The 18903-nt window shown below is 39.9% G+C and overlaps 3 protein-coding genes and 3 non-coding genes across 8 annotated transcripts; 5 read left to right on the forward strand and 1 right to left on the reverse strand.

The window, feature by feature from the left end:
• The first annotated feature begins 885 nt into the window (after positions 1-885).
• trnam-cau (transfer RNA methionine (anticodon CAU)) lies at positions 886-958 on the forward strand. Its single transcript has one exon. It is a non-coding gene; the product is annotated as a tRNA-Met (tRNA).
• Positions 959-1333: 375 nt separating this feature from the next.
• nufip1 (nuclear FMR1 interacting protein 1) lies at positions 1334-6952 on the reverse strand. 3 transcript variants are annotated; one of them, XM_032506447.1, is made up of 11 exons: positions 6541-6951; positions 5880-5962; positions 5647-5751; positions 5481-5543; positions 5317-5393; positions 5044-5136; positions 3780-3967; positions 3425-3559; positions 2441-2712; positions 2229-2316; positions 1334-2198 (listed from the first exon to the last, which is right to left on the reverse strand). In XM_032506447.1, exons 1-11 carry the CDS (start codon positions 6755-6757, stop codon positions 1831-1833), a joined length of 1689 nt encoding a protein of 562 aa, XP_032362338.1. In that variant the 5' UTR covers positions 6758-6951; the 3' UTR covers positions 1334-1830. The 3 variants fall into 3 exon arrangements, with proteins under 3 accessions (XP_032362338.1, XP_032362337.1, XP_032362336.1); XM_032506446.1 differs by having other exon boundaries at positions 1334-2316; positions 5647-5748; positions 6541-6952; XM_032506445.1 differs by having other exon boundaries at positions 1334-2316; positions 6541-6952.
• Positions 6953-7702: 750 nt separating this feature from the next.
• On the forward strand, positions 7703-12736 carry nop58 (NOP58 ribonucleoprotein homolog (yeast)). Its single transcript, XM_032506448.1, has 15 exons — positions 7703-7747; positions 8225-8301; positions 8498-8550; positions 8881-9005; positions 9095-9231; positions 9423-9487; positions 9668-9802; positions 10184-10329; positions 10597-10723; positions 10913-11076; positions 11176-11310; positions 11793-11854; positions 11945-12093; positions 12185-12306; positions 12391-12736. The coding sequence occupies exons 1-15, from the start codon at positions 7703-7705 to the stop codon at positions 12448-12450; spliced, it is 1602 nt and encodes a 533-aa protein (XP_032362339.1). The 3' UTR covers positions 12451-12736.
• On the forward strand, positions 10415-10498 carry LOC116674298 (small nucleolar RNA SNORD11B). Its single transcript, XR_004328039.1, has one exon. It is a non-coding gene; the product is annotated as a small nucleolar RNA SNORD11B (small nucleolar RNA).
• On the forward strand, positions 10757-10839 carry LOC116674299 (small nucleolar RNA SNORD11B). The gene has a single exon (XR_004328040.1). It is a non-coding gene; the product is annotated as a small nucleolar RNA SNORD11B (small nucleolar RNA).
• A 958-nt stretch (positions 12737-13694) lies between the features above and the next one.
• Positions 13695-18829, forward strand: wdr12 (WD repeat domain 12). Its single transcript, XM_032506451.1, has 13 exons — positions 13695-13915; positions 14307-14401; positions 14699-14793; positions 15040-15146; positions 15911-16026; positions 16113-16267; positions 16384-16429; positions 16516-16601; positions 16704-16844; positions 17224-17329; positions 17500-17632; positions 18240-18312; positions 18499-18829. The coding sequence occupies exons 1-13, from the start codon at positions 13875-13877 to the stop codon at positions 18574-18576; spliced, it is 1272 nt and encodes a 423-aa protein (XP_032362342.1). The 5' UTR covers positions 13695-13874; the 3' UTR covers positions 18577-18829.
• Positions 18830-18903: the final 74 nt, after the last annotated feature.

An 18903-nucleotide genomic window follows, 5' to 3' on the forward strand; every position in this document is an offset into this window, starting at 1 on the left:
CGCCAAGGTCGCGGGTTCGATCCCCGTACTGGCCAATTAGTTTTTTTTCCAAAAAGACATTAAGACCATCGAAGTACTGAAGAAATAAGTACATTTTCTTCACTGCATATAACCTCGCTGCATATATGATGTAACATCAGAAAAGTACAATATTTCACTCTGAAATATAGTACAGTAGAAGTGTAAAGTAACATGACAGTGAAATACCTCAGTGAAGTACCTCAAATTAATAATATATTCACTGTATACCAGTATGTTCTCTCTCTCTCTCTCTCTCTCTCTCTCTCTCTCTCTCTCTCTCTCTCTCTCTCTCTACTCTCTTATATATATATATATATATATATATATATACATATATCTTTTTTCTAATCCAGAAAAGTTTTAGGAATATTACATTTTTCAATCTTAACCTTTCCAACACGTCTTACGGATTTGATGTGGTGCAAAGTCCCAAAATAAACCCTCTCTTACTTTATTACTAACATAGTATGTATTACCAATTAACCATAGTTTTCTTGGCTATATTTATCTGAGCATTTTCAATGAAGAAAAATGCAGTAGATATTGTACCTTTAAAACTGAGAGTAGCTTACATGGCAGTACAGCAACATCCAGAGACAAACTCACACAATGTTTTTTACACTTGGACAAAAATAATATATTACGTTTAATGCCCCATGTACAACAAGGCAAACATAATTAAGAATTAATCATAGACAGCGTTTTTCAAAGTTTAGAAAGTTTCACCTATCTCAACAATTTACAAAAGTGAGAGTATGGGGACTTTATTTCTGGGCCAGGAAGGAATACATTTTTTTTTTACTGTACGCGTAAGACTTGATACGTTAACGATTAATTAATTTGATCGGTAACATGCAACTTTGGGCCTCGTTGGCGCAGTAGGCAGCGCGTCAGTCTCATAATCTGAAGGTCGTGAGTTCGAGCCTCACACGGGGCAAGTGTTTTGTTATGTATTTGACTGAAATTATCTTCAGCCACACGTGAACATATGGAACAATGTTAAAATTTTGCTGATCTATTTTGGCTGCATTGTAGGCATTGAGTGCGGTTAGGCTGCGGTAGTTGGAGCCACAGGGGAGCTGAAAAAGTGTTTGAGACTAAACACAAGGTAAAAGCTCAGGTGGTTTCGAGGCAACAACTCTGTATACAGCTGCGCTGTTGACACTGGAAAGCAAACCCTTATACAGAACCTTTATAAGAAGTATCTTGTTTATTTTAGAGGAATTTAATGTTCTTGATAGTGTAAGTATCAATGCAGTTGATCATCATTCAAAAAGCTTAGATGTGTTCTTAAAACAGCAAAAAAAAAAAATCAGCTTTTATCCTTTGGGTATACTAGTGTAACCATAGAAATATAATGAAATATCATTCTATAAATGTAACAGAATAATTTGCTAAATCCATAGTTAAATTTTTCAAAACTCTTATCTTGCCTATGAATGCTTATACACTGCCTATAACATTTGTGTTACTGCTAATTATATAATAAAGAGCTGTAAATACACAATGAATATGGCTTCCCCTTCATTTTCTCAACATCAACAACTGTACGTTGTACATGACAGCAAATCATAAACATGTATCCATAACTCAAGCTTAAAATTAAACATTTGAAGAAATGTTAAATGATCTTTAGAGTTGATGTAATTTATTTCACAAGAAAAAAGGTGGTCTTTCTTCAGTTTATAACATGTTACAAAAATATAAATGGATATTGTTAGTCAAACTAACATCAAATCATGTAAAAAATAAGCCTAGGAAAGAATAAACATCAACCTCTGAAATGTGTTAGAACTAAATAATGATTCCTTAGGACATAACAGCATCAGGGCTCTCCCATATTTCCTCATCGGAAATATAAGAAGTAGATTGGATTTGATCTGTTTCTGTCAAATAAGGGTTGTGGCAGTCTTTGGTAGTTGGGTTTTCAGTATTTTGGATAAAATGCCCTGCAACCTGTTCTACAGGAGGATCTTTGGATGATACTGAGCATGTATGCAAGCACTGGTCACCCACAGCACCTTTACGTTTTTCTAAATTCTCTTGACAACTAACTTTTACTGAACTTCTCTCTCCACCAACTAGAGAGGTAGACCGAGGCACAGCCCTGGCTTCCTCTGATGGCTTTTCTTGCCTCCCTTTACACTCTCCGGTTGGTATAGCTGGTGTGACTTTCTCTTGGATGCCCTTCTGGTTCTGAGGTCTGCTCTCCAGGCCAAAGAAGTTGTTTCGGACAACATATCGCACACACTGCAGGAGGACATTCCTCTCATGGCGAATATCTGGGGCCAGTAACTAAACAGAGTTAAAGAAAATAGGGAAGCTTATGAGGGCCGAGAAGATGCATTATCAAGATAATACACATTTAAATTGTACTCTTTCAATTTAAAATTCCGGAAAAATGGTTGTATAATCTTACCATCTGAAGTAGAGTGGGACGACGGGCCTGCGGTGTATCTTGGTGTCCTCCTCTACCGCCCCGTCCTCCCCTGCCTCCTCTTCCCCATCTTCCTCTTCTGGTGTTAGGTGTGTGAAGGGCAGAGTTAGGGTGGGCGTCTTTCTGAGCATCTGTAACCTTAGAAGAGGTTTCTGGGCCTCTGGAGGGTCCTCTGTCCTGGGAGTTTTGTGGCATTGTGTTTAGCAGAGCCTGGTTTTCTTGTACAAGGTCCTTAGCTCTCTGAATAGGGGTGGCTAAAACACAAGAAAAAAAGAATAATTTTTAACGTTTTTCCCGCAACATGCTTTTTCCCAATGCATATTTTATGTATCGATGTACATAACCCTCTTACAATTGAATAAAACCAACCTACCTATAATAATCAATCAATCCAAATGTATTTATAAAGCACTTTAAAAAGCAACCAATGTTGCACAAGGTGCTGTAGATAACAAAGTAAAAGTCATCAAAACATTTAACATTTAAAACATGAAATAGTATCACAGTAAAAAATTGTGCACAAAAATGTCAGTCTCAGTTGGGAAAGGCCAGGGAAAAAAGATGGGGTTTATGAAGATACTTAAAAGCAGACAGTAAGGAATCCTGTCTAATAGGCTGAGGTAGGTCATTCCATATTTGTGGAGCTGCCACATGAAAGGTACGATCCCCTTTAAGTTTCAGCTTTGTTTTAGGGACACTCAGTCGCAGTTGTTCAGCTGACCTGAGTGAGAGGGTCAGTGCTGTATTCCAATTCTTATGATGATTCCTACTGGCATATGCCACTGCTCTTACATGTACGTATTTGGCTGACCCTTTGATCCAACGCGACTCACAATAAGTGCATTTAACCATGTTTATAAAACCCAAAAAGTGAAAGAATCCTGGAAGGGACGCTTTTTTTCATGGGGGAGTCTGGAGTTTTTTGTCTGAGACCTAAATTGTTCTGTAGGATGGTGGCAAACTTACCCTCTGGTTCTTCATCACTTTCACTCATAGACCCGTAGTTGGCCACCAGGGATCCCAGAGCTGAGCTCATCTGTTTAGGCGCCACAACCAGGACGCCAGTCCTGGACTCAAGAGCTGGGTCTTCTCCGTCTGAATCTGGAAGCAGATGAGAAACGCATTGAAATACATATCAGTTACATGTTGATTTTTTCTTCTCTTAAAATGAAGACAATATCAAACCAACAGTAGTTTGATTTTGTCTATGATGGCCAAAACAATGACATCGGTGTGACAATAAATGCATGGTGACATACTTTAGGTGATTGTTTACTGTCTTGAATACTGTGCTCTGTCCATTTCAGACAAAGTCACTCACCATGATCACTGCTGGCCAGCGCTCCCAGTGGATCCCCGTCCCTGCAGGGCTGGGTGAGGGGTGGAGGTCTGTCTGTAGCACTTCTGCCTGATGGGTGAGGGCCTTGAGGGTGTTGCCCATGGAACCCTCTGTTACCCCAGCCACGGCCCCGACTTTGTCCTCTTCCTCTTCCTCTTCCTCTCATTCGTCTTTGAATAAAGTATTGAGATTTAGATTAGTGATTGACCGATTTCTCGGCTGGTCGATATATTGGGTCGGCCAATGTGCGACTGCTGCAATACAGTCATTGTGCAATACATGCACTGCCCCTCTCCCAATATCAGAGTGCTGGAAGCCTGCTCTTCAAGACAACTGTAAGTTTTAAACTGTCAAAGCATCTTTTAACTGTTTGACTTAGATGAAATATTGCCATACACATTGAAAGTGGAAACACATTGCTCTATATGTGCTTGCAACTATAGCTAAGCAAGTTTGTGGGTCCAAATGAAAAAAGTGAATGCCTTCTCTATAAAACTGCTTGCCATTGTATTTAGGGAGCTGTAAATAGCTTAGTTGTAGGTTATCTGTATGCATACGCTAGCTGTTACAAACACTGGTCGTAGGATTAAGTGTGGTGTGTGTGTCCCATCGGAGAGACACACACCAGACTCTCTTCTTCTCTCCCTGGAACTAGGTGGAGTTGCCATCACAGTGATATCAGACTTTTAGGTTGTAAATAGTTGGTTACGTTTAATATTAAGTATACTATAGTGTGCATTTTATTATGGTGCTTGCTTGTTGCAGTTGTGTGCAATAGTGTAATTATTTTAATTATGCTTAAATATTTAGTTTCAGTATTTTCAGCGCTTAACTCTTTTTTTTACTTTTCTACCTCACATGTTTTTACTATTTGTTAAAAAAAAATTGAGTTCAATTAATGAATAAATCATTTTTTGAATTGAAAGATTTTGTACCGTCGTGTCATTTTTATAATGTAAATTGAGGGAGCAAAAACAGAATCAGCTCCAAATATCGGCTCAAGAAAATCGGCCGCCCGTATCGGTCATTGACTAGGGCTGGTGGAGGAAAGAAATTAAAAAAAGAAATCAGTATTGGCTCTAAAAAAAATCCATTGGTCGATGCCTAATTTAGATGAGATTAGCCCAGGCCTCATGTCAACGTAAATGAGTCTAAATATACTCTTAACTCTTTTTTGCAGTAAAAGAGAAAATAAGAAAGATGCAGTTCAAAATACGTCATTTACATGTCAAATTTGTGCATTTACCCAAACTGAGCTGTTTCCAGAACGGCTCCTGTCTCCTCCTGCGCCTCCATCACTTTTTTCTTCTTGTCGATATTCTGAAGTGTTGGATAGTTTCTGGAAAAACAAATTAAGGTTCAAGTTGAAAAACAATCATTACGATTTGCTGGTTGAAAGTAGACATCATAGGCAAAATGTATGTATATGCAACATAGAAATTAACCTTTGATATAATGTCATTAAATCATTCAAATATAAATTAGAATGGCTTTCAAAAATCTATTTGTTAATACTGACTTGCGCCTCTCCTCTCTCCATTTTGCAATCTCGTCTGGCGTGTCAAGCTTAATCCTTTTTGCGCCTGGTGCGTGGTTCTGCAGTCAGGATATGAAAGACTGATATTAGCGAAGGAAAATACTGAGAGCATAACTTTCAGATACACAGTGAGTTGTTTGACCTACATTTTTCCAGTGGATGCTCACTATTTTTTCATGAGCCATGAAGCTGCAGTCGGGTACAGAACACTACAAAAGAGATTTGATACAGGTAGTCAGTGGAATTTGAATACTGATTTCCGTAATTGACATTAAATAAAGCCAAATATGCTTGATAGACATATTAAATTACCTTGACATGTTGAGAAACATGTTCCTCGTACTTCTCTTGGTTTTTGAAGCCCCGGTCACAGGTGTCACAAAAATTAGAATAGTCTGGTTCTTTTTTATTTTTCTGCTGTGGATTAAAGACATCAACTGACTAATGTTGCTGGGCTTGTTCTCAGTGCACTGCTGTTCTATGACAAACACAACACATTAAGGGCAAAATCATGATTTATGTGACAAAGTCCGTCAGATAGGTACCCTTTTCCCAGGATAAGGAGCTCCATAATTCTGTCTTCCACCTTGATGTCCACCTTGATGCCATTCCCGATCAAAGTTTTGACCTGAAGGCAAGAGCGAAGTTAAAGGCATGACAGCATAACACATACGTCAATATTAATAATAATATGACAGAAAAATCATCAAGTAATTTCAAGGAGAATACAGGTCAAGTAAGTTAAACATGATAAACTTTTTCTAGATGTGAAAGTAGCAAACTGTAAGCTGTCTATTATACCTTGTTTCTTTGGGTTTGATCAGCATTAGATAGATAGATAGATAGATAGATAGATAGAGGTTTATTGATCACAAGAAAAATGGGAAATTTCGGTGTTGCAGCAGCAAAATCAGTCACAAAGCACAGAATATAAATATAAATGAAATACTAGGAAAAATATACATACATACAATATACATGAAATAATAATACGAATAAGTAAAAAGAACAAATATTTGAATATGTACAGGATGGGGAAACAATAATGTGCGACTGCTTAAATAATATGTTAAAATTTTAAAATGTATGCTACATGTAAATGTAAATAAACCAAATTGTGCAGGTTGCATTAGTGCAGTAGTAGTGTGGTGCCCAAAAGTCTCATCTAGCACCCAGAGATGACGCTACTGTCCTGAGCTTACTCACCGTGAGGGCGTTTGGATCCATAGTTTCCACGGCCTGCTGGGAAACCAAAGCCTGTCGCTGCCCCGTGATGCCATCCCGCCTGGCCGCTAGAGTCCCAGGTGGGCTCGGAGGACGTCTCGCCCCAGCTCCACATGTTGGGATGGAAGCTGCTTGCGCGGGGCTGCTGAGGAGGGGGACAGCCGAAGTCCGGCGGAGGATAGTGTCCCGGTTCATTCATACTCCGTGTCCGAAGTCTTTCTTCACGTCGACCGTGAAATAACGTTATACTTGGAGTAAACTTAGGTTTCTCACCATGCAGCTCTCACATGTGCATGTTTTGCTCTTGTGTAGTTTACACACACGTTCGTCACTTCCGCGAGAGCAGGAAGGACATGAACGTGAACACAACCAAAATCCCCCCCCCAAAAAAGGGCGATAGATATTATTGCTATGACGGGTTTCTTGAAATTGCACATACCGTGTTCCACTGCATCCGTGTTTCTTATGTCTGAAGACTGTGTCTGTGTTTTAACCATAGACCGTTAGGCTATGGTTTTAACAAAATATATACAGCCAGTATGTTTGCTAAAAACGTCTCGCGAGATTTAACACTTGAGCTCATCTCCTTGGGGTGCCTGGTTGAAGAGAAACCCCGTTTGGAATTTATTTTCTACTTGATTAGAAATGTACATAAGGTAACGGAAACACGAAGTTATAAAAAACTAAACAAATACTCATACGTAGTATCATAAGTTAGCCAACTCATTGTTTGTGTGTGTGTGTGTTTATATATATATACACGTATACACACATATATATATATATATACACACACACATACATACAAACATGCTTGTGTGTGTATATAAATATGTGTGTGTGTGTATTGCAGTGTAAACTATGTGCATGACGTAAACTACATTTTGGCTATACTTTCTCTTTATGAAAATCCAAAAACTACGGAGTAGTTTCTCAATCAGCTAAAATATTGATACAGTTTTAAAATATTTCGGATGTCGGGTGATATGGGAAAAGCGGACTTGGCAACCCAGCAGTTTCCGGTGCTCTCTCGCCGCGTGGGTTTCAGACAGAGAGGGAGCAGCAGCGTGGTGACGAGAAAGACCGCACGGCTCTCAACTTTGAGAGTGCACGCATTTTGTAAAGTATCCGAACTGCTGCCATAATGCTCGTGCTGTTTGAGACAGCCGCTGGATATGCAATATTCAAGGTTTGTATTCGCCTTCTGATCCCTGTCACTTAAAGAATTAGCAATTATTTAGGTTAACGGCACATAAGGTAGCGTGCTTGAGTTAGCTTAGGTTAGCCTCGCAGCTAGTTACCACAGCCCACGTTGCCTTCACTGCATGTAACCTTACTGATAGTGACAGAATGATATTGCAAGGTTACAATTTGTACTCTGGTGTGTGAAATGTATAATTTAATACGTTGAGGGTACCGTTAGACGGCCGTTTTTGTGAAGTTATTGTAGGCTGGTAGTGTGAAGGCCCAGTAACCACGTGTGCATGTTGAGGCAAACTTAAGTGACTGTCTCTAACGTTACTTCTCCCAACAAGTTTATGTACAACATTTTATAGATATTATCAACTCCAAAATCCTGAGTTCAGCATACATTTCAGTTTTGGTTGATGCCCAGACCTTTGTTTTAATGCAAGACCACTAACTGAGAGCTTCGGTTATATTTCAGGTTCTTGATGAGTCGAAGCTGCAACAGGTCGACAGCCTGTATAAGGAGTTTGAAACTCCTGAAAAGGCAAACAAAGTGTAAGTGTTGATGAAATCTGTCACCATGTGATACTGTGTACTACGTGTACTTGTGTTGTCCTAAAGGGTCACCATCCTGCACTGAACGCGTTAAAATAACCAAACAAGTCCCTGTGACACGAAGGACAACACAAGGGTAAATTAAGTTAGATGAATAATATCTAATATCTATAATTTTTTTTTTTGTCTCTGCTAGTGTGAAACTAAAGCACTTTGAGAAGTTTCAGGACACAACGGAAGCCTTAGCAGGTAATGATCTATATCTTTGTGCACTAATGTACAGCTGAGGTCTGTGATGTATTTCTGTGTCTGATTTTAAAAACATGAGATATTCCACAGTACTGGTCACTGCCACTGGGACCATGTCAGCAGGTATTATAGATGACGAAGAAGGATAGATGGCCCTTTTTTTTAACTAGGCAAGGATAGAAAATGGAACATTTAAAACTGAATTAGATTGGGTGTAAACTACAATTCCTCCTCAAGCATATTCGGTTTAATGTTTTCTGGTATTAATGCGTCAGTTTATGTAGGTATTATAATGAATTTAATGCAGCGTTCTTAACCTCTGCCACTCAGCCGTCACTGCCCTCACCGAGGGAAAAATTGGCAAGAGTTTGAAGAAAGTGTTGAAGAAAGTTGTTGCCAAGGAAGCTCACGAGCAGCTGGCCATCAGTGATGCAAAACTTGGTGGGGTTATTAAAGTAAGTGGCTATACATTTACGTACATAATTAGAATTCAGTAACCGCATTGCATGCAAGAGCTATGCCTCTAACTGGCTCTGGTTTTCAGGATAAGCTGGACCTGAGCTGTGTGTACAGCCCTGCTGTGGCTGAGCTGATGAGATGCATAAGGAGCCAGATGGAGAGCCTCATCACTGGCCTTCCTCCCAGGGAGATCAGTGCCATGTCTCTAGGATTAGCTCACAGGTAGATGATGTACTGATACAGTGTTGCACATATACGACTGCTGCCTATGATTACACTTGCTGTCTGAAACGTCCCTGTAGATTTTCCTCAGCATTCGTCACTACCACTGAGGCAGCATTCTCTCCCAAGACATAGGAAGATCAAATGTAGTTTTCCATGTCATTAATAAAGCTTTTCTCTGTATTTTCCAGTTTATCCCGCTACAAGCTGAAGTTCAGTCCAGACAAAGTGGATACTATGATTGTGCAAGCTATCTGTAAGTTGTTTTTTCTTCAAGAAAAACACTAAAATAATACGTAGTGATTACTCAGTTAATATTTTGTCCATTTTTAGATGGTTTGGTCTTTGGAATATCAGAATTACCATCACAATAAGCTACAGTTATGGCTGTTTATTTGAGCATGCTGTCTGACTTTGGTTATTTTTGTCTCTTCAGCTCTTTTGGATGATTTGGATAAGGAGCTAAACAACTACATTATGCGCTGCAGAGAGTGGTACGGCTGGCACTTTCCTGAGCTGGGAAAAATTGTCACAGACAATTTGGCATACTGCAAAGCTGCTCGCCACATTGGTAAAGAATACTCTGCATTTGCACAAAACTATGAAAAGGGATACTCCAGCAATTTGGTGTTGCACTTTGGCAAAGTCAGTGGGTTTGAAAGAGATTAGATCAATTAAGATTAATCCACAGAGGCAGAGATGCTTTTAGTCACTAATGGTGAATGCCAAGAAAGCTGGATACTACATTTCGCATAATGCAGGTTAACACATTTCATTACCAAACAGAGTTTCTATTGCAGGGTGTTGGTAACAAATTTGTGTCCTCCAAACCAAAGCGCCTTGGATTCTAAAGCACTCCCTGCTTTTACATAATGGTTTCTAGAGCAAGTGTGTGATACTTGCATAAAATCATCAGTGACTATATTCCTGAGTGGTAATATTTTGTCTTCAGGTGATCGCACAAACGTGGCGGGCTCTGATCTGTCGGACTTCCTCCCTGAGGAAATTGAAGCAGAGGTTAAACTGGCTGCTGAGATCTCCATGGGAACAGAAGTCTCGGAACAAGACATCGGCAACATTAGGCACCTATGTGATCAGGTTTGTCTCTTCACTTTAGTCATCACGCGATCACACCAATGCATACTTATTTGTGTATTTTGCTTTAAACATTGAAAAGCTCAAGTGACAGTTGTGATGATGACGACATTTGTCTTTATCCTGAAACAAACCATGTGGGTTTTCAGTCACTACCTCATCTGAACAGTCACAGTAGATAGCTCCTGCTCATAACTACAGGATTTCTTTGATAATTTTCTTTATCTGCTAGCAGTTGTAAAAGAACTTGTATCTCCTTCTTGTCCATAGGTGATTGATATTTCAGAATATCGCACTCAGCTGTATGACTACTTGAAGAACCGAATGATGGCAATCGCTCCTAACCTGACAGTAATGGTGGGAGAGCTGGTGGGCGCTCGGCTCATCTCACATGCAGGTAAGTCACTGAGAAGCGTTAGTGTGAAAACCAGCCAAGCGGTGATGATGACGACATTATGTCTCTTTCCTGATAATGACTGATGGTTTTAAGTCACTACCTCATCTGAGCTTGTGTAAAGAGGCTCAATGAGCTGGTACTGGTGAGAGCATCGTATTTACCTGTCTGTCTTGTTTCTGTGTAATTAAGGTTCCCTTATGAATCTGGCAAAGCATCCGGCCTCCACAGTGCAGATCCTCGGAGCTGAGAAGGCTCTGTTTAGAGCCCTGAAGACTCGCAAAGACACACCCAAGTACGGTCTCATCTACCATGCCTCCCTAGTGGGCCAGACCTCTGCCAAGAATAAGGGCAAGGTAAGACCAAAATGACCCATAACTGGACTAGGTAATGATCCTCACAGTCAGGTGGTTAGAAAATAAACATGGGCTTTGTTTCCTGTAATATCTGTCCAGATCTCTAGAATGCTCGCAGCTAAAGCATCCTTGGCTATTCGCTATGATGCCCTGGGAGAGGACACTAATGCAGAAATGGGAGTGGAGAACCGTGCCAAACTGGAGGCCAGGCTGCGCCAGCTGGAGGAGAAGGGAGTAAGTACAAGTAGGAAAGAGATTTTAGGGATACCCTTTTCAGTATCCCTGGTACCACTCTGAAATGTACTTAAATTGTATAAAGCCACTCGGAGTAAACCTTTGGTCTTGAATACATTAAAACTTTGTGTAAATGTTTTTTTGTTTTGTTTTTAATAAGAGGCATTCTCAAATGTTCCCGAGTGTAAGACTGACTCAGTTCCTGAATTAGTTAGAAGTCCAGAGGTCTCCTCAGTTAGGAGTAGCACTGGCAGCAGATGAACACTACAGATGAGTTGCTGAAAGATACAAGGTCTAAAAATACTTCGTAGTAGTCACCTCCAGGAAGTTTTTTACCAACTATTTACTTTTAACATATTGGCCCAGATGGTTTCTTCCCTTCACTCTTGCCGTGCTGGTTAAAAAGGTCAATGTTTAATTATCTGAGTGCTCTGGGCTTTATTTCTGCTGGTCATCTGATCTTGTCTGTTTTTGCTTCTCAGATCCGAAGAATCAGTGGAACAGGCAAGGCGATGGCAAAGGCAGACAAATACCAGCACAAGAGGTCAATACTCACAAACAGACCTTTTCCAAAGATTCAATATTTCCTCTTGTAAATATGAAAGGTGTTAAGTACCTACTTGCTTCTCCACAGTGAAGTGAGAATATATGATCCGTCCGGCGATTCTACTATTCCCTCCACCTCAAAGAAGAGGAAGTTTGAGGAGGTGGAGGAGGAGGCTGAAGATCCCATAACACCTGTAGTCAAATCCAAAAAGCCCAAAAAGGAACGAGTAACAGAAGGTGGGTAGAATATGATTGAAACTAATATTTTGGCAAATTTCCCACAATGGAGTTCATGATGCTCAAGATCTTCTTTCTCCATGTTCTGTAGAAGCAGCAGAAACGTCTGCTGCTGCTGCTGCAGAGGAGACCCCCAAGAAAAAGAAGAAGAAAAAGGACAAGAAAGCGGAGGAACCTGAGGAGGAAGAAGAAGAAGTGGTAGCAGTAACGGAGGTAGGAATCTGTTGGTAGTACGATTTGATAATTTTGCATTCTTTTTGTTGCATATTTGTTGTGCTCACTTCTGTTCTCTCCCAGTCAACAGAGAAAAAGAAAAAGAAGAAAAAAAAGGTCAAGCAGGAGGAAGAAGATGACTGAAATAATGGACAGTGTATATATTTTCTGTTTTTGTCATTTTAGTTTTGTCATACATTTACATCTATCAAGAGCATAACTGTATTGAGGGCCTCAAAAAGAGTTCACGTTAAAGAACAATCATCAGTGGACTTCATTTTTTATAACTGCGGATAAGATGTGGTTTGAAATTAGTATATTTCCAGTCATAAAATCTGTGAAAAATGTAAATCTTTTTTAAGTTTCTAATCTTCTATCCTGGTTGACTGTTTTTATGTTGATTTTTATTTGCAAAACCATTTGTATCAGACATATCATGCAGAGCGATGTGTTTTTGTAAACTTTCTTCCATTCTCTGGTGGAGAATGATTGAATGGTCAACGCTGAGCGCCTGCCCTGGTGAAATAAACCCGTTGGCTGGATGAACATAACAGGCCTCTGAATTAATTACTCAATGTGAAACTCAAACTGCAGTGGTAGATCATTTAAGTTTTTATCAAATATTTGTCACCACATGTAGTTTCTTTTATTTCATGTATGAGAAGATAAAATCAGGTAAAAGTTCTTAGTCTCATGGGTCATTGGACTGCGACTTTGGGAATCAAAGTCTCTTTTACAAATTAGAATTTGTAATTGTAAGCAGGAAAATGTAATTTTTTTTTTTTAAATTTGTATTAAAGTTGACTGATATGGTTTAACTCCCGTTACTGGTATTTGACTTAAGCATGCCACAGATAAACAATTTAATGAATAGAAATTACATAGTCTGCGATGGTGAATTGTGTACCGTGTTATTTAATTTAACTACTTTTTAACTACCTTTTAATAATGGAAATATAAATACAGAACTGTTAAAACTAAATCATATCCATACCCTGTGTGTTACAACCCTTTTAATGGAGCAGGGTCTTGTCCACACCATGTCCATGTCTTGTCTTCAAGCCGATGCTTGCGGCTTTGAAAAATAAATTGTTATGAAGGCGTATAACTAGAATACAAATGTTGCACAAAACATCCCTTTGTTCATACCTTTTGTTAAAATAGATATCCAATAGGTGGAATGTGACTTAGTACATTTGAATTACTGGTACTGTACATACAAACTTGAGGAACTCAAGTATTCCATGCTACGTAATATATTAATAATTTCTAACAGCATAACACTCACGGGGTCCATGTTCTGCATCCCTGCATTGATGTGCTTTTATTGGCAACTGACTTGAGTCCAGGCCGTTACTATGGGCAGGCATTACTGGAGGAGCACAGATCTACATCATCAATTGGCTGCATCTGTGTTCTGCTGAAATGCCTTGCCTTCGTACCACATGGCACGCACTGCAGACTATGGGCACGCATGAGAGTTTGATGTGTTATGAAGAAGATTAACTACTTAGCCATATCTTAGGTTCATATTGCTAGTGCTCTGTAATAGAAATATATAACTAAAAATGTCACAGTTACAAGCGAGGTTCTTCACAGAGGACAAAAGGTGAGCTCTTATTCCCTCTTAACGAAACAGAAAACTAAAAGGACGAGAATGGCTAGCAGGCTGGCTAACGAGCTGCAAATTACAGTAAACAGAAACGTTACGACATTACTGTGAGACACTACCCATGCATGTGTACTGTAAGTTTAGTCTTCGCCTTTTTGTACTATTAGCCTCTAATGGTTTGTAACGTTAGCTGGTTTAGCTTTTTGATTTAGCTAGCTAGTGCTAACAATCCCATATGACTGGCCGCTGTCATTTGCAGCTATGTTATACAGAAACTTAGATGACGAGCTAATCCGTTTAATATTAAATGTATGTGTGTATTTGATGGCCATCAAATACACACATACACACATACGGTACAAACTGAGAAAATGCTCTTCTTTTAAAGGTATGTTGTAGATGATGTCCCCTTCTCCATCCCTGCTGGCTCTGAGGTGCAGGACCTCAGCAATGTCATCAACAAGCTGCTGGAGGCCAACAATGGTAAAACACACACTTCACTTTATACATCAACAAGTATGTTACTGGGACTGTTTCTGGCACACAGTTCCCCAGCTGAGTTTTATGTTTTAAAGCAGCACTTAATAATAGTGCACATTTAGAAAACCTATTACTTAACACAGTGTTTTACTTGAATTAGCCTATGTTTTCTAAGATTATTGTCTTTGTCTATTATTACTAAGCAAAACTTCTTATATATTGTCTTTTCTATGTGTGTACTGATCTTAATTTGTATCAAATGGTTCACAAACTCAAAAATCCTTGTTTTTGTTTCCACAGCATCTCACAGCAAAGTGGAATTTGACTTCCTGGTCAGGGGACAGTTCTTACGAACGTCGCTGTCCATCCACATGGACACAGAAGGCATATCAACGGTATGACCGGCCTCTCTGCTTAAACCTGCATGGACATGCTGTGTGCCTGTGATGTCAGCGGCACGTAGCACTAGATTATATCGACAACGTTTAATTTCCAGGATTGTTCTGGTGCCACCAGAAATGCCGTGTGATGTCCCTTATTTCCTGCCAGATGACATGAGAATGATTGATTTAGCGGGTTTAAAAGGTCTTGGAGCACATCCTTTTGATATTGATGCATCAGTGTGTATGTCTGGGTTTCAGGAAGAAGTGGTGGAGATAGAGTATGTAGAGCGGATCACAGCTCCAGAGCCTGAGGAGTGCATGATGCACGATGACTGGATTAGCTCCGTAGATGCAGATTCTGAGTGGTAAGATGATTGACAGTGTGTCAAAGGGGGGACATTTCCCCCACTTTTCATTGCATTTACAACTGGTTGCTTCAAAACATCCAAGAAATTGTATGTTTTTAATCACTATAACACTGACATCATGCAAAACAAATTTGGTTTCTAAAACAAGACTATTTGATTGTTTTTGTTAATTTTACTTTATTTAGTTTTCTTCAAATAGTTATAATAGAACAAGGTGAATGTTATAGTAATGAAACATTAGAATAAATAGATGAATACAATTTTTTTTAAAGAGCTAGAGGAAGAAAAAAAAAGCCCAGACAGACTTTTGCAAGAACTTTCTCATAGTTGTTAAACATTTAAGGTTCTCAGGGCATCTATTGAGGTGGTACATACTATGGTACACACATACAATTAATAATATTCTACAGAGAAATTTTGTAGTTTGTTTTTTGCGAGATGTTGATGTGTGGTCATTTTGGAGAGTGTATTTTGTGGTGCTGTTGAGTTGTATTATGGTATATTGGCGGTGACCGGTGTTTCTACTATTTTGATCAGAGCAGACAGGCTAAATGATAGAAAACCCTCTCTGTATAATGCTAAACAGTGGAACAGCAGCTGGAACGGCAGCCTCCGAAATGATCATACACAACTGCAACTGAGACATGCACTGAGTAACACCTCCCACCATCTTTGGTACTTGTGCACTAATATCTTGTTAGTTAGATATTTATCCACAAAAGGTTAATATAATCACCATCACACATATTATCTTTTTGCAGGATCCTAACAGGGTCATATGACAAGACAGCCAGGATCTGGTCCTTGGAGGGCAAGGCAGTGATGACGGTGGCCGGACACACAGATGTGGTGAAAGATGTAGCCTGGGTCAAAAGAGGTGAGCAGGACAGAGTGGCAGACATTCCCTCTGCTAGTAATAATGGCGGCCTTTCTCAAAACATCTGTGTCATTGCTTCTGTGCAGATGGTCTGACCTCTCTGTTTCTGACGGCCTCTCTGGACCAAACCCTCCTGCTATGGGAGTGGAACTCTGAGAGGAACAAGTTGAAAGCCAGACACTGCTGTCGGGGACACACAGGGAGCGTTGACGCTGTTGCAACAGACCCCACTGGCTCAAAGGTAAAGAGGGATGCATAGGGGTTAAGAAGGAGAAGAATTGAGTTGGGAGCGGTTGAGTTAAACAAGGCCAGTTTCACTGCTATGTCAGTCAAAGCATTTGTGTTGCTCCCATACAGTTCTGCAGTGGCTCCTGGGACAAAATGTTGAAGATTTGGTCAGCAGGTAGGCTGCCTGAATGACTGATTGCATGTTAAGTATTACTGAATAAAACGCAAATCTTTAACAAGCTACAACCTTTTCCCTGTCAGTGCCCACAGAAGAGGCCGACGAGGTGGAAGAACCTGCTGACAGACCGAGGAAGAAACAGAAGACTCAACAGCTAGGCCTCACCAGGGTGAGTGGCCCAAGAGAGCTGTCGGAAAAACATCTTAGTCACAGTTAACATGTTGAACTATGAAGGAATATCAACAAAATGAGGTTTGTCCCACTGACACAGACTCCCCTGATGACGTTATCTGGACACAACGAGGCGGTGTCCTCTGTCCTGTGGTGCGACAGTGAGGAAGTTTGCAGTGCATCGTGGGACCACACCATCCGCGTGTGGGACGTCGAAACGGGAGGAATGAAGACTGCGCTGGTGAGAAAAAACACTGAAAAGCAGAAACTGGGCTAGAAACCAGGTGGTTTACATCATTCCTTTGCCCTGGGTTTTGCCTTTTGGCTCGCTACATACAATGGCGTTTGAAAGTGCAGCCTGAGAGGAAAACTTCAGGCACTATTTCAAGTTTTTCACATCTAGACGTTTTGTTTACATTTTTTATAGTCCATATATACTAATACTATTTATACATCATCTAAAGCACACTGCTCTTTGTATGAATTCGGTAAATGCAATCTTTTTTAAGCTTAAATAACATTGAAATATTGTAGATTAGTGAAATTGTTAGAAAAATGTATCTTTTTTTTTGGTCATTTCCTATTTAAAAAAACTGACTGACGTTTTATTTCTTCCACAGACGGGCAGTAAAGTATTTAACTGTATTTCCTACTCACCTCTGTGTCGACGGCTGGCCTCGGGCAGCACAGACAGACACATTAGACTGTGGGACCCTCGCACCAAAGGTACCGCTGTGCTCCACACACCACACATGTCTTAATGTCAAAGAGTATTTAGTCTGCGTCTCCTACAAATACCCAAACATAGCCGTTTTAGCAACATTGTTTTATTTCCAGGCTCTGCGAGCCCTTTTCCTCTTCCCTGTTAGAAACGCGTCCTCTCCTTTCCCCTGCAGACGGGTCTCTGGTGCTGTTGTCTCTGACCTCCCACACGGGCTGGGTCACTGCTGTGAAGTGGGCCCCGTCACATGAGCACCAGTTGGTCTCCGGTTCCCTTGACAACCTGGTTAAACTGTGGGACACAAGAAGGTTTGTGAAGCACGCAGTTCACAGCGTATACTTAGTAAAATCTGTGTTCCAATCAGAAATCTGTAACATTCCCATTAGGACATAAAGGACAAAAAACAACTTTATTTAGTCCATCTTTAGATACTTTCTGATTTCCCAGACTGGCTGATAAATCAATCAATAACGCTAAGTATTATTTAAATGGTATGGCACAGATGGTTACCATGTTATTTATTTATGCATTTCTTTCTGCAAAGAACAGAATAGCTCTACTTGGTCAGGTCCTGCATGGCAGACATTTGATCTGGTCATTTAGAATTAATAATTCATTATTTTTTGTCTCCTTCTCAAGCTAATTTAAACATTAAAAAAACGTTAACACAGCTAAAAACTGGTGTTTTTGTTTAATTCATTAAAAGTTGGTATTCTGGAGATTAGTGGTTTTCTCAGGACAGCGACGAGCATTTGCTTTAACCTGAATATTTCCAGTTCTTTTGGTACTGTATTTTGGTATACCTTTTGTCCTTTTTTGTGGGTCTTTTGTTTACCTCACTCTTTGTGTAATAAACCTCTGTGTTGGCATTTAATGAATGAGGTTAACACATACATGTTTCTTTCATATCTCCAGCTGTAAGGCTCCTCTGTATGACCTAGCGGCCCACGAGGACAAAGTGTTTTGTGTGGACTGGACGGAAAGCGGGGTAAGACTGTTTTCCACCAATATAACCCCAAAGCAAAGAATATTCAGTGGGAAAATAAGGATGAAAATGGATAAATAAAACCACAAATGACCGACATACTGAAGGAAAAAAAACGCAGTTCTACACAAACACACTTAATATGTAAAATCAATGTGTACCTTTCTGTTTCCTTTTGTTTGTTTTCAGCTGATGTTGAGCGGGGGTGCAGATAACAAGCTGTACACCTACAGATACTCGGCCTGCCAGACAGATGCGGGGGCATAGGTCAACAGCCAGCATGGACTCCAGAGATCCACCACATCCATCGCCGCAGACAATAAGGACAGCATGTTGGACATTATCAGTGTAGTTACAGGCAGAAAGCAGCAGTGAATTAGAATGTTGTATAGAACAAAACTTTGCTTGCTTTGTTCTCTGCTACCTTGGTTATTTTACCCCTCGCAATTTTTACACATTTTCTTATGGATTATCTGTTTTCCTGTTCCAAGAAACTATAAATTAATTTTGTCACCTGAAATGTCTCTTCTTTTTAATGTTTTATTAATTTTGACAGTACATTTGTGATACTTAGATGGTGACACTTAGTGGAAG

Source organism: Etheostoma spectabile, chromosome 24, assembly GCF_008692095.1.
Source record: "Etheostoma spectabile isolate EspeVRDwgs_2016 chromosome 24, UIUC_Espe_1.0, whole genome shotgun sequence".
In the NCBI taxonomy this organism is placed as follows: Eukaryota; Metazoa; Chordata; class Actinopteri; order Perciformes; family Percidae; genus Etheostoma; species Etheostoma spectabile.

Bases quoted from the DNA above. Each gene is read 5' to 3' on its own strand.
- wdr12 (XM_032506451.1), top strand. From the start codon at position 13,875: ATGTCACAGTTACAAGCGAGGTTCTTCACAGAGGACAAAAG. The intron at 16,430-16,515 runs GTAGGCTGCCTG...TTTCCCTGTCAG, and splicing joins GTTGAAGATTTGGTCAGCAG to TGCCCACAGAAGAGGCCGAC. The intron at 16,602-16,703 runs GTGAGTGGCCCA...CCACTGACACAG, and splicing joins AACAGCTAGGCCTCACCAGG to ACTCCCCTGATGACGTTATC.
- nop58 (XM_032506448.1), top strand. From the start codon at position 7,703: ATGCTCGTGCTGTTTGAGACAGCCGCTGGATATGCAATATTCAAG. The intron at 9,803-10,183 runs GTAAAGAATACT...TTTTGTCTTCAG, and splicing joins CAAAGCTGCTCGCCACATTG to GTGATCGCACAAACGTGGCG. The intron at 11,311-11,792 runs GTAAGTACAAGT...TTTGCTTCTCAG, and splicing joins GCCAGCTGGAGGAGAAGGGA to ATCCGAAGAATCAGTGGAAC.
- nufip1 (XM_032506445.1), bottom strand. From the start codon at position 6,757: ATGAATGAACCGGGACACTATCCTCCGCCGGACTTCGGCTGTCCCCCT. The intron at 5,137-5,316 runs GTCAGTATTAAC...TTGTTTTTCCAG, and splicing joins TGGAGAGAGGAGAGGCGCAA to AAACTATCCAACACTTCAGA. The intron at 3,968-5,043 runs GTAAATGCACAA...CTTTATTCAAAG, and splicing joins CTGGAAACAGCTCAGTTTGG to ACGAATGAGAGGAAGAGGAA.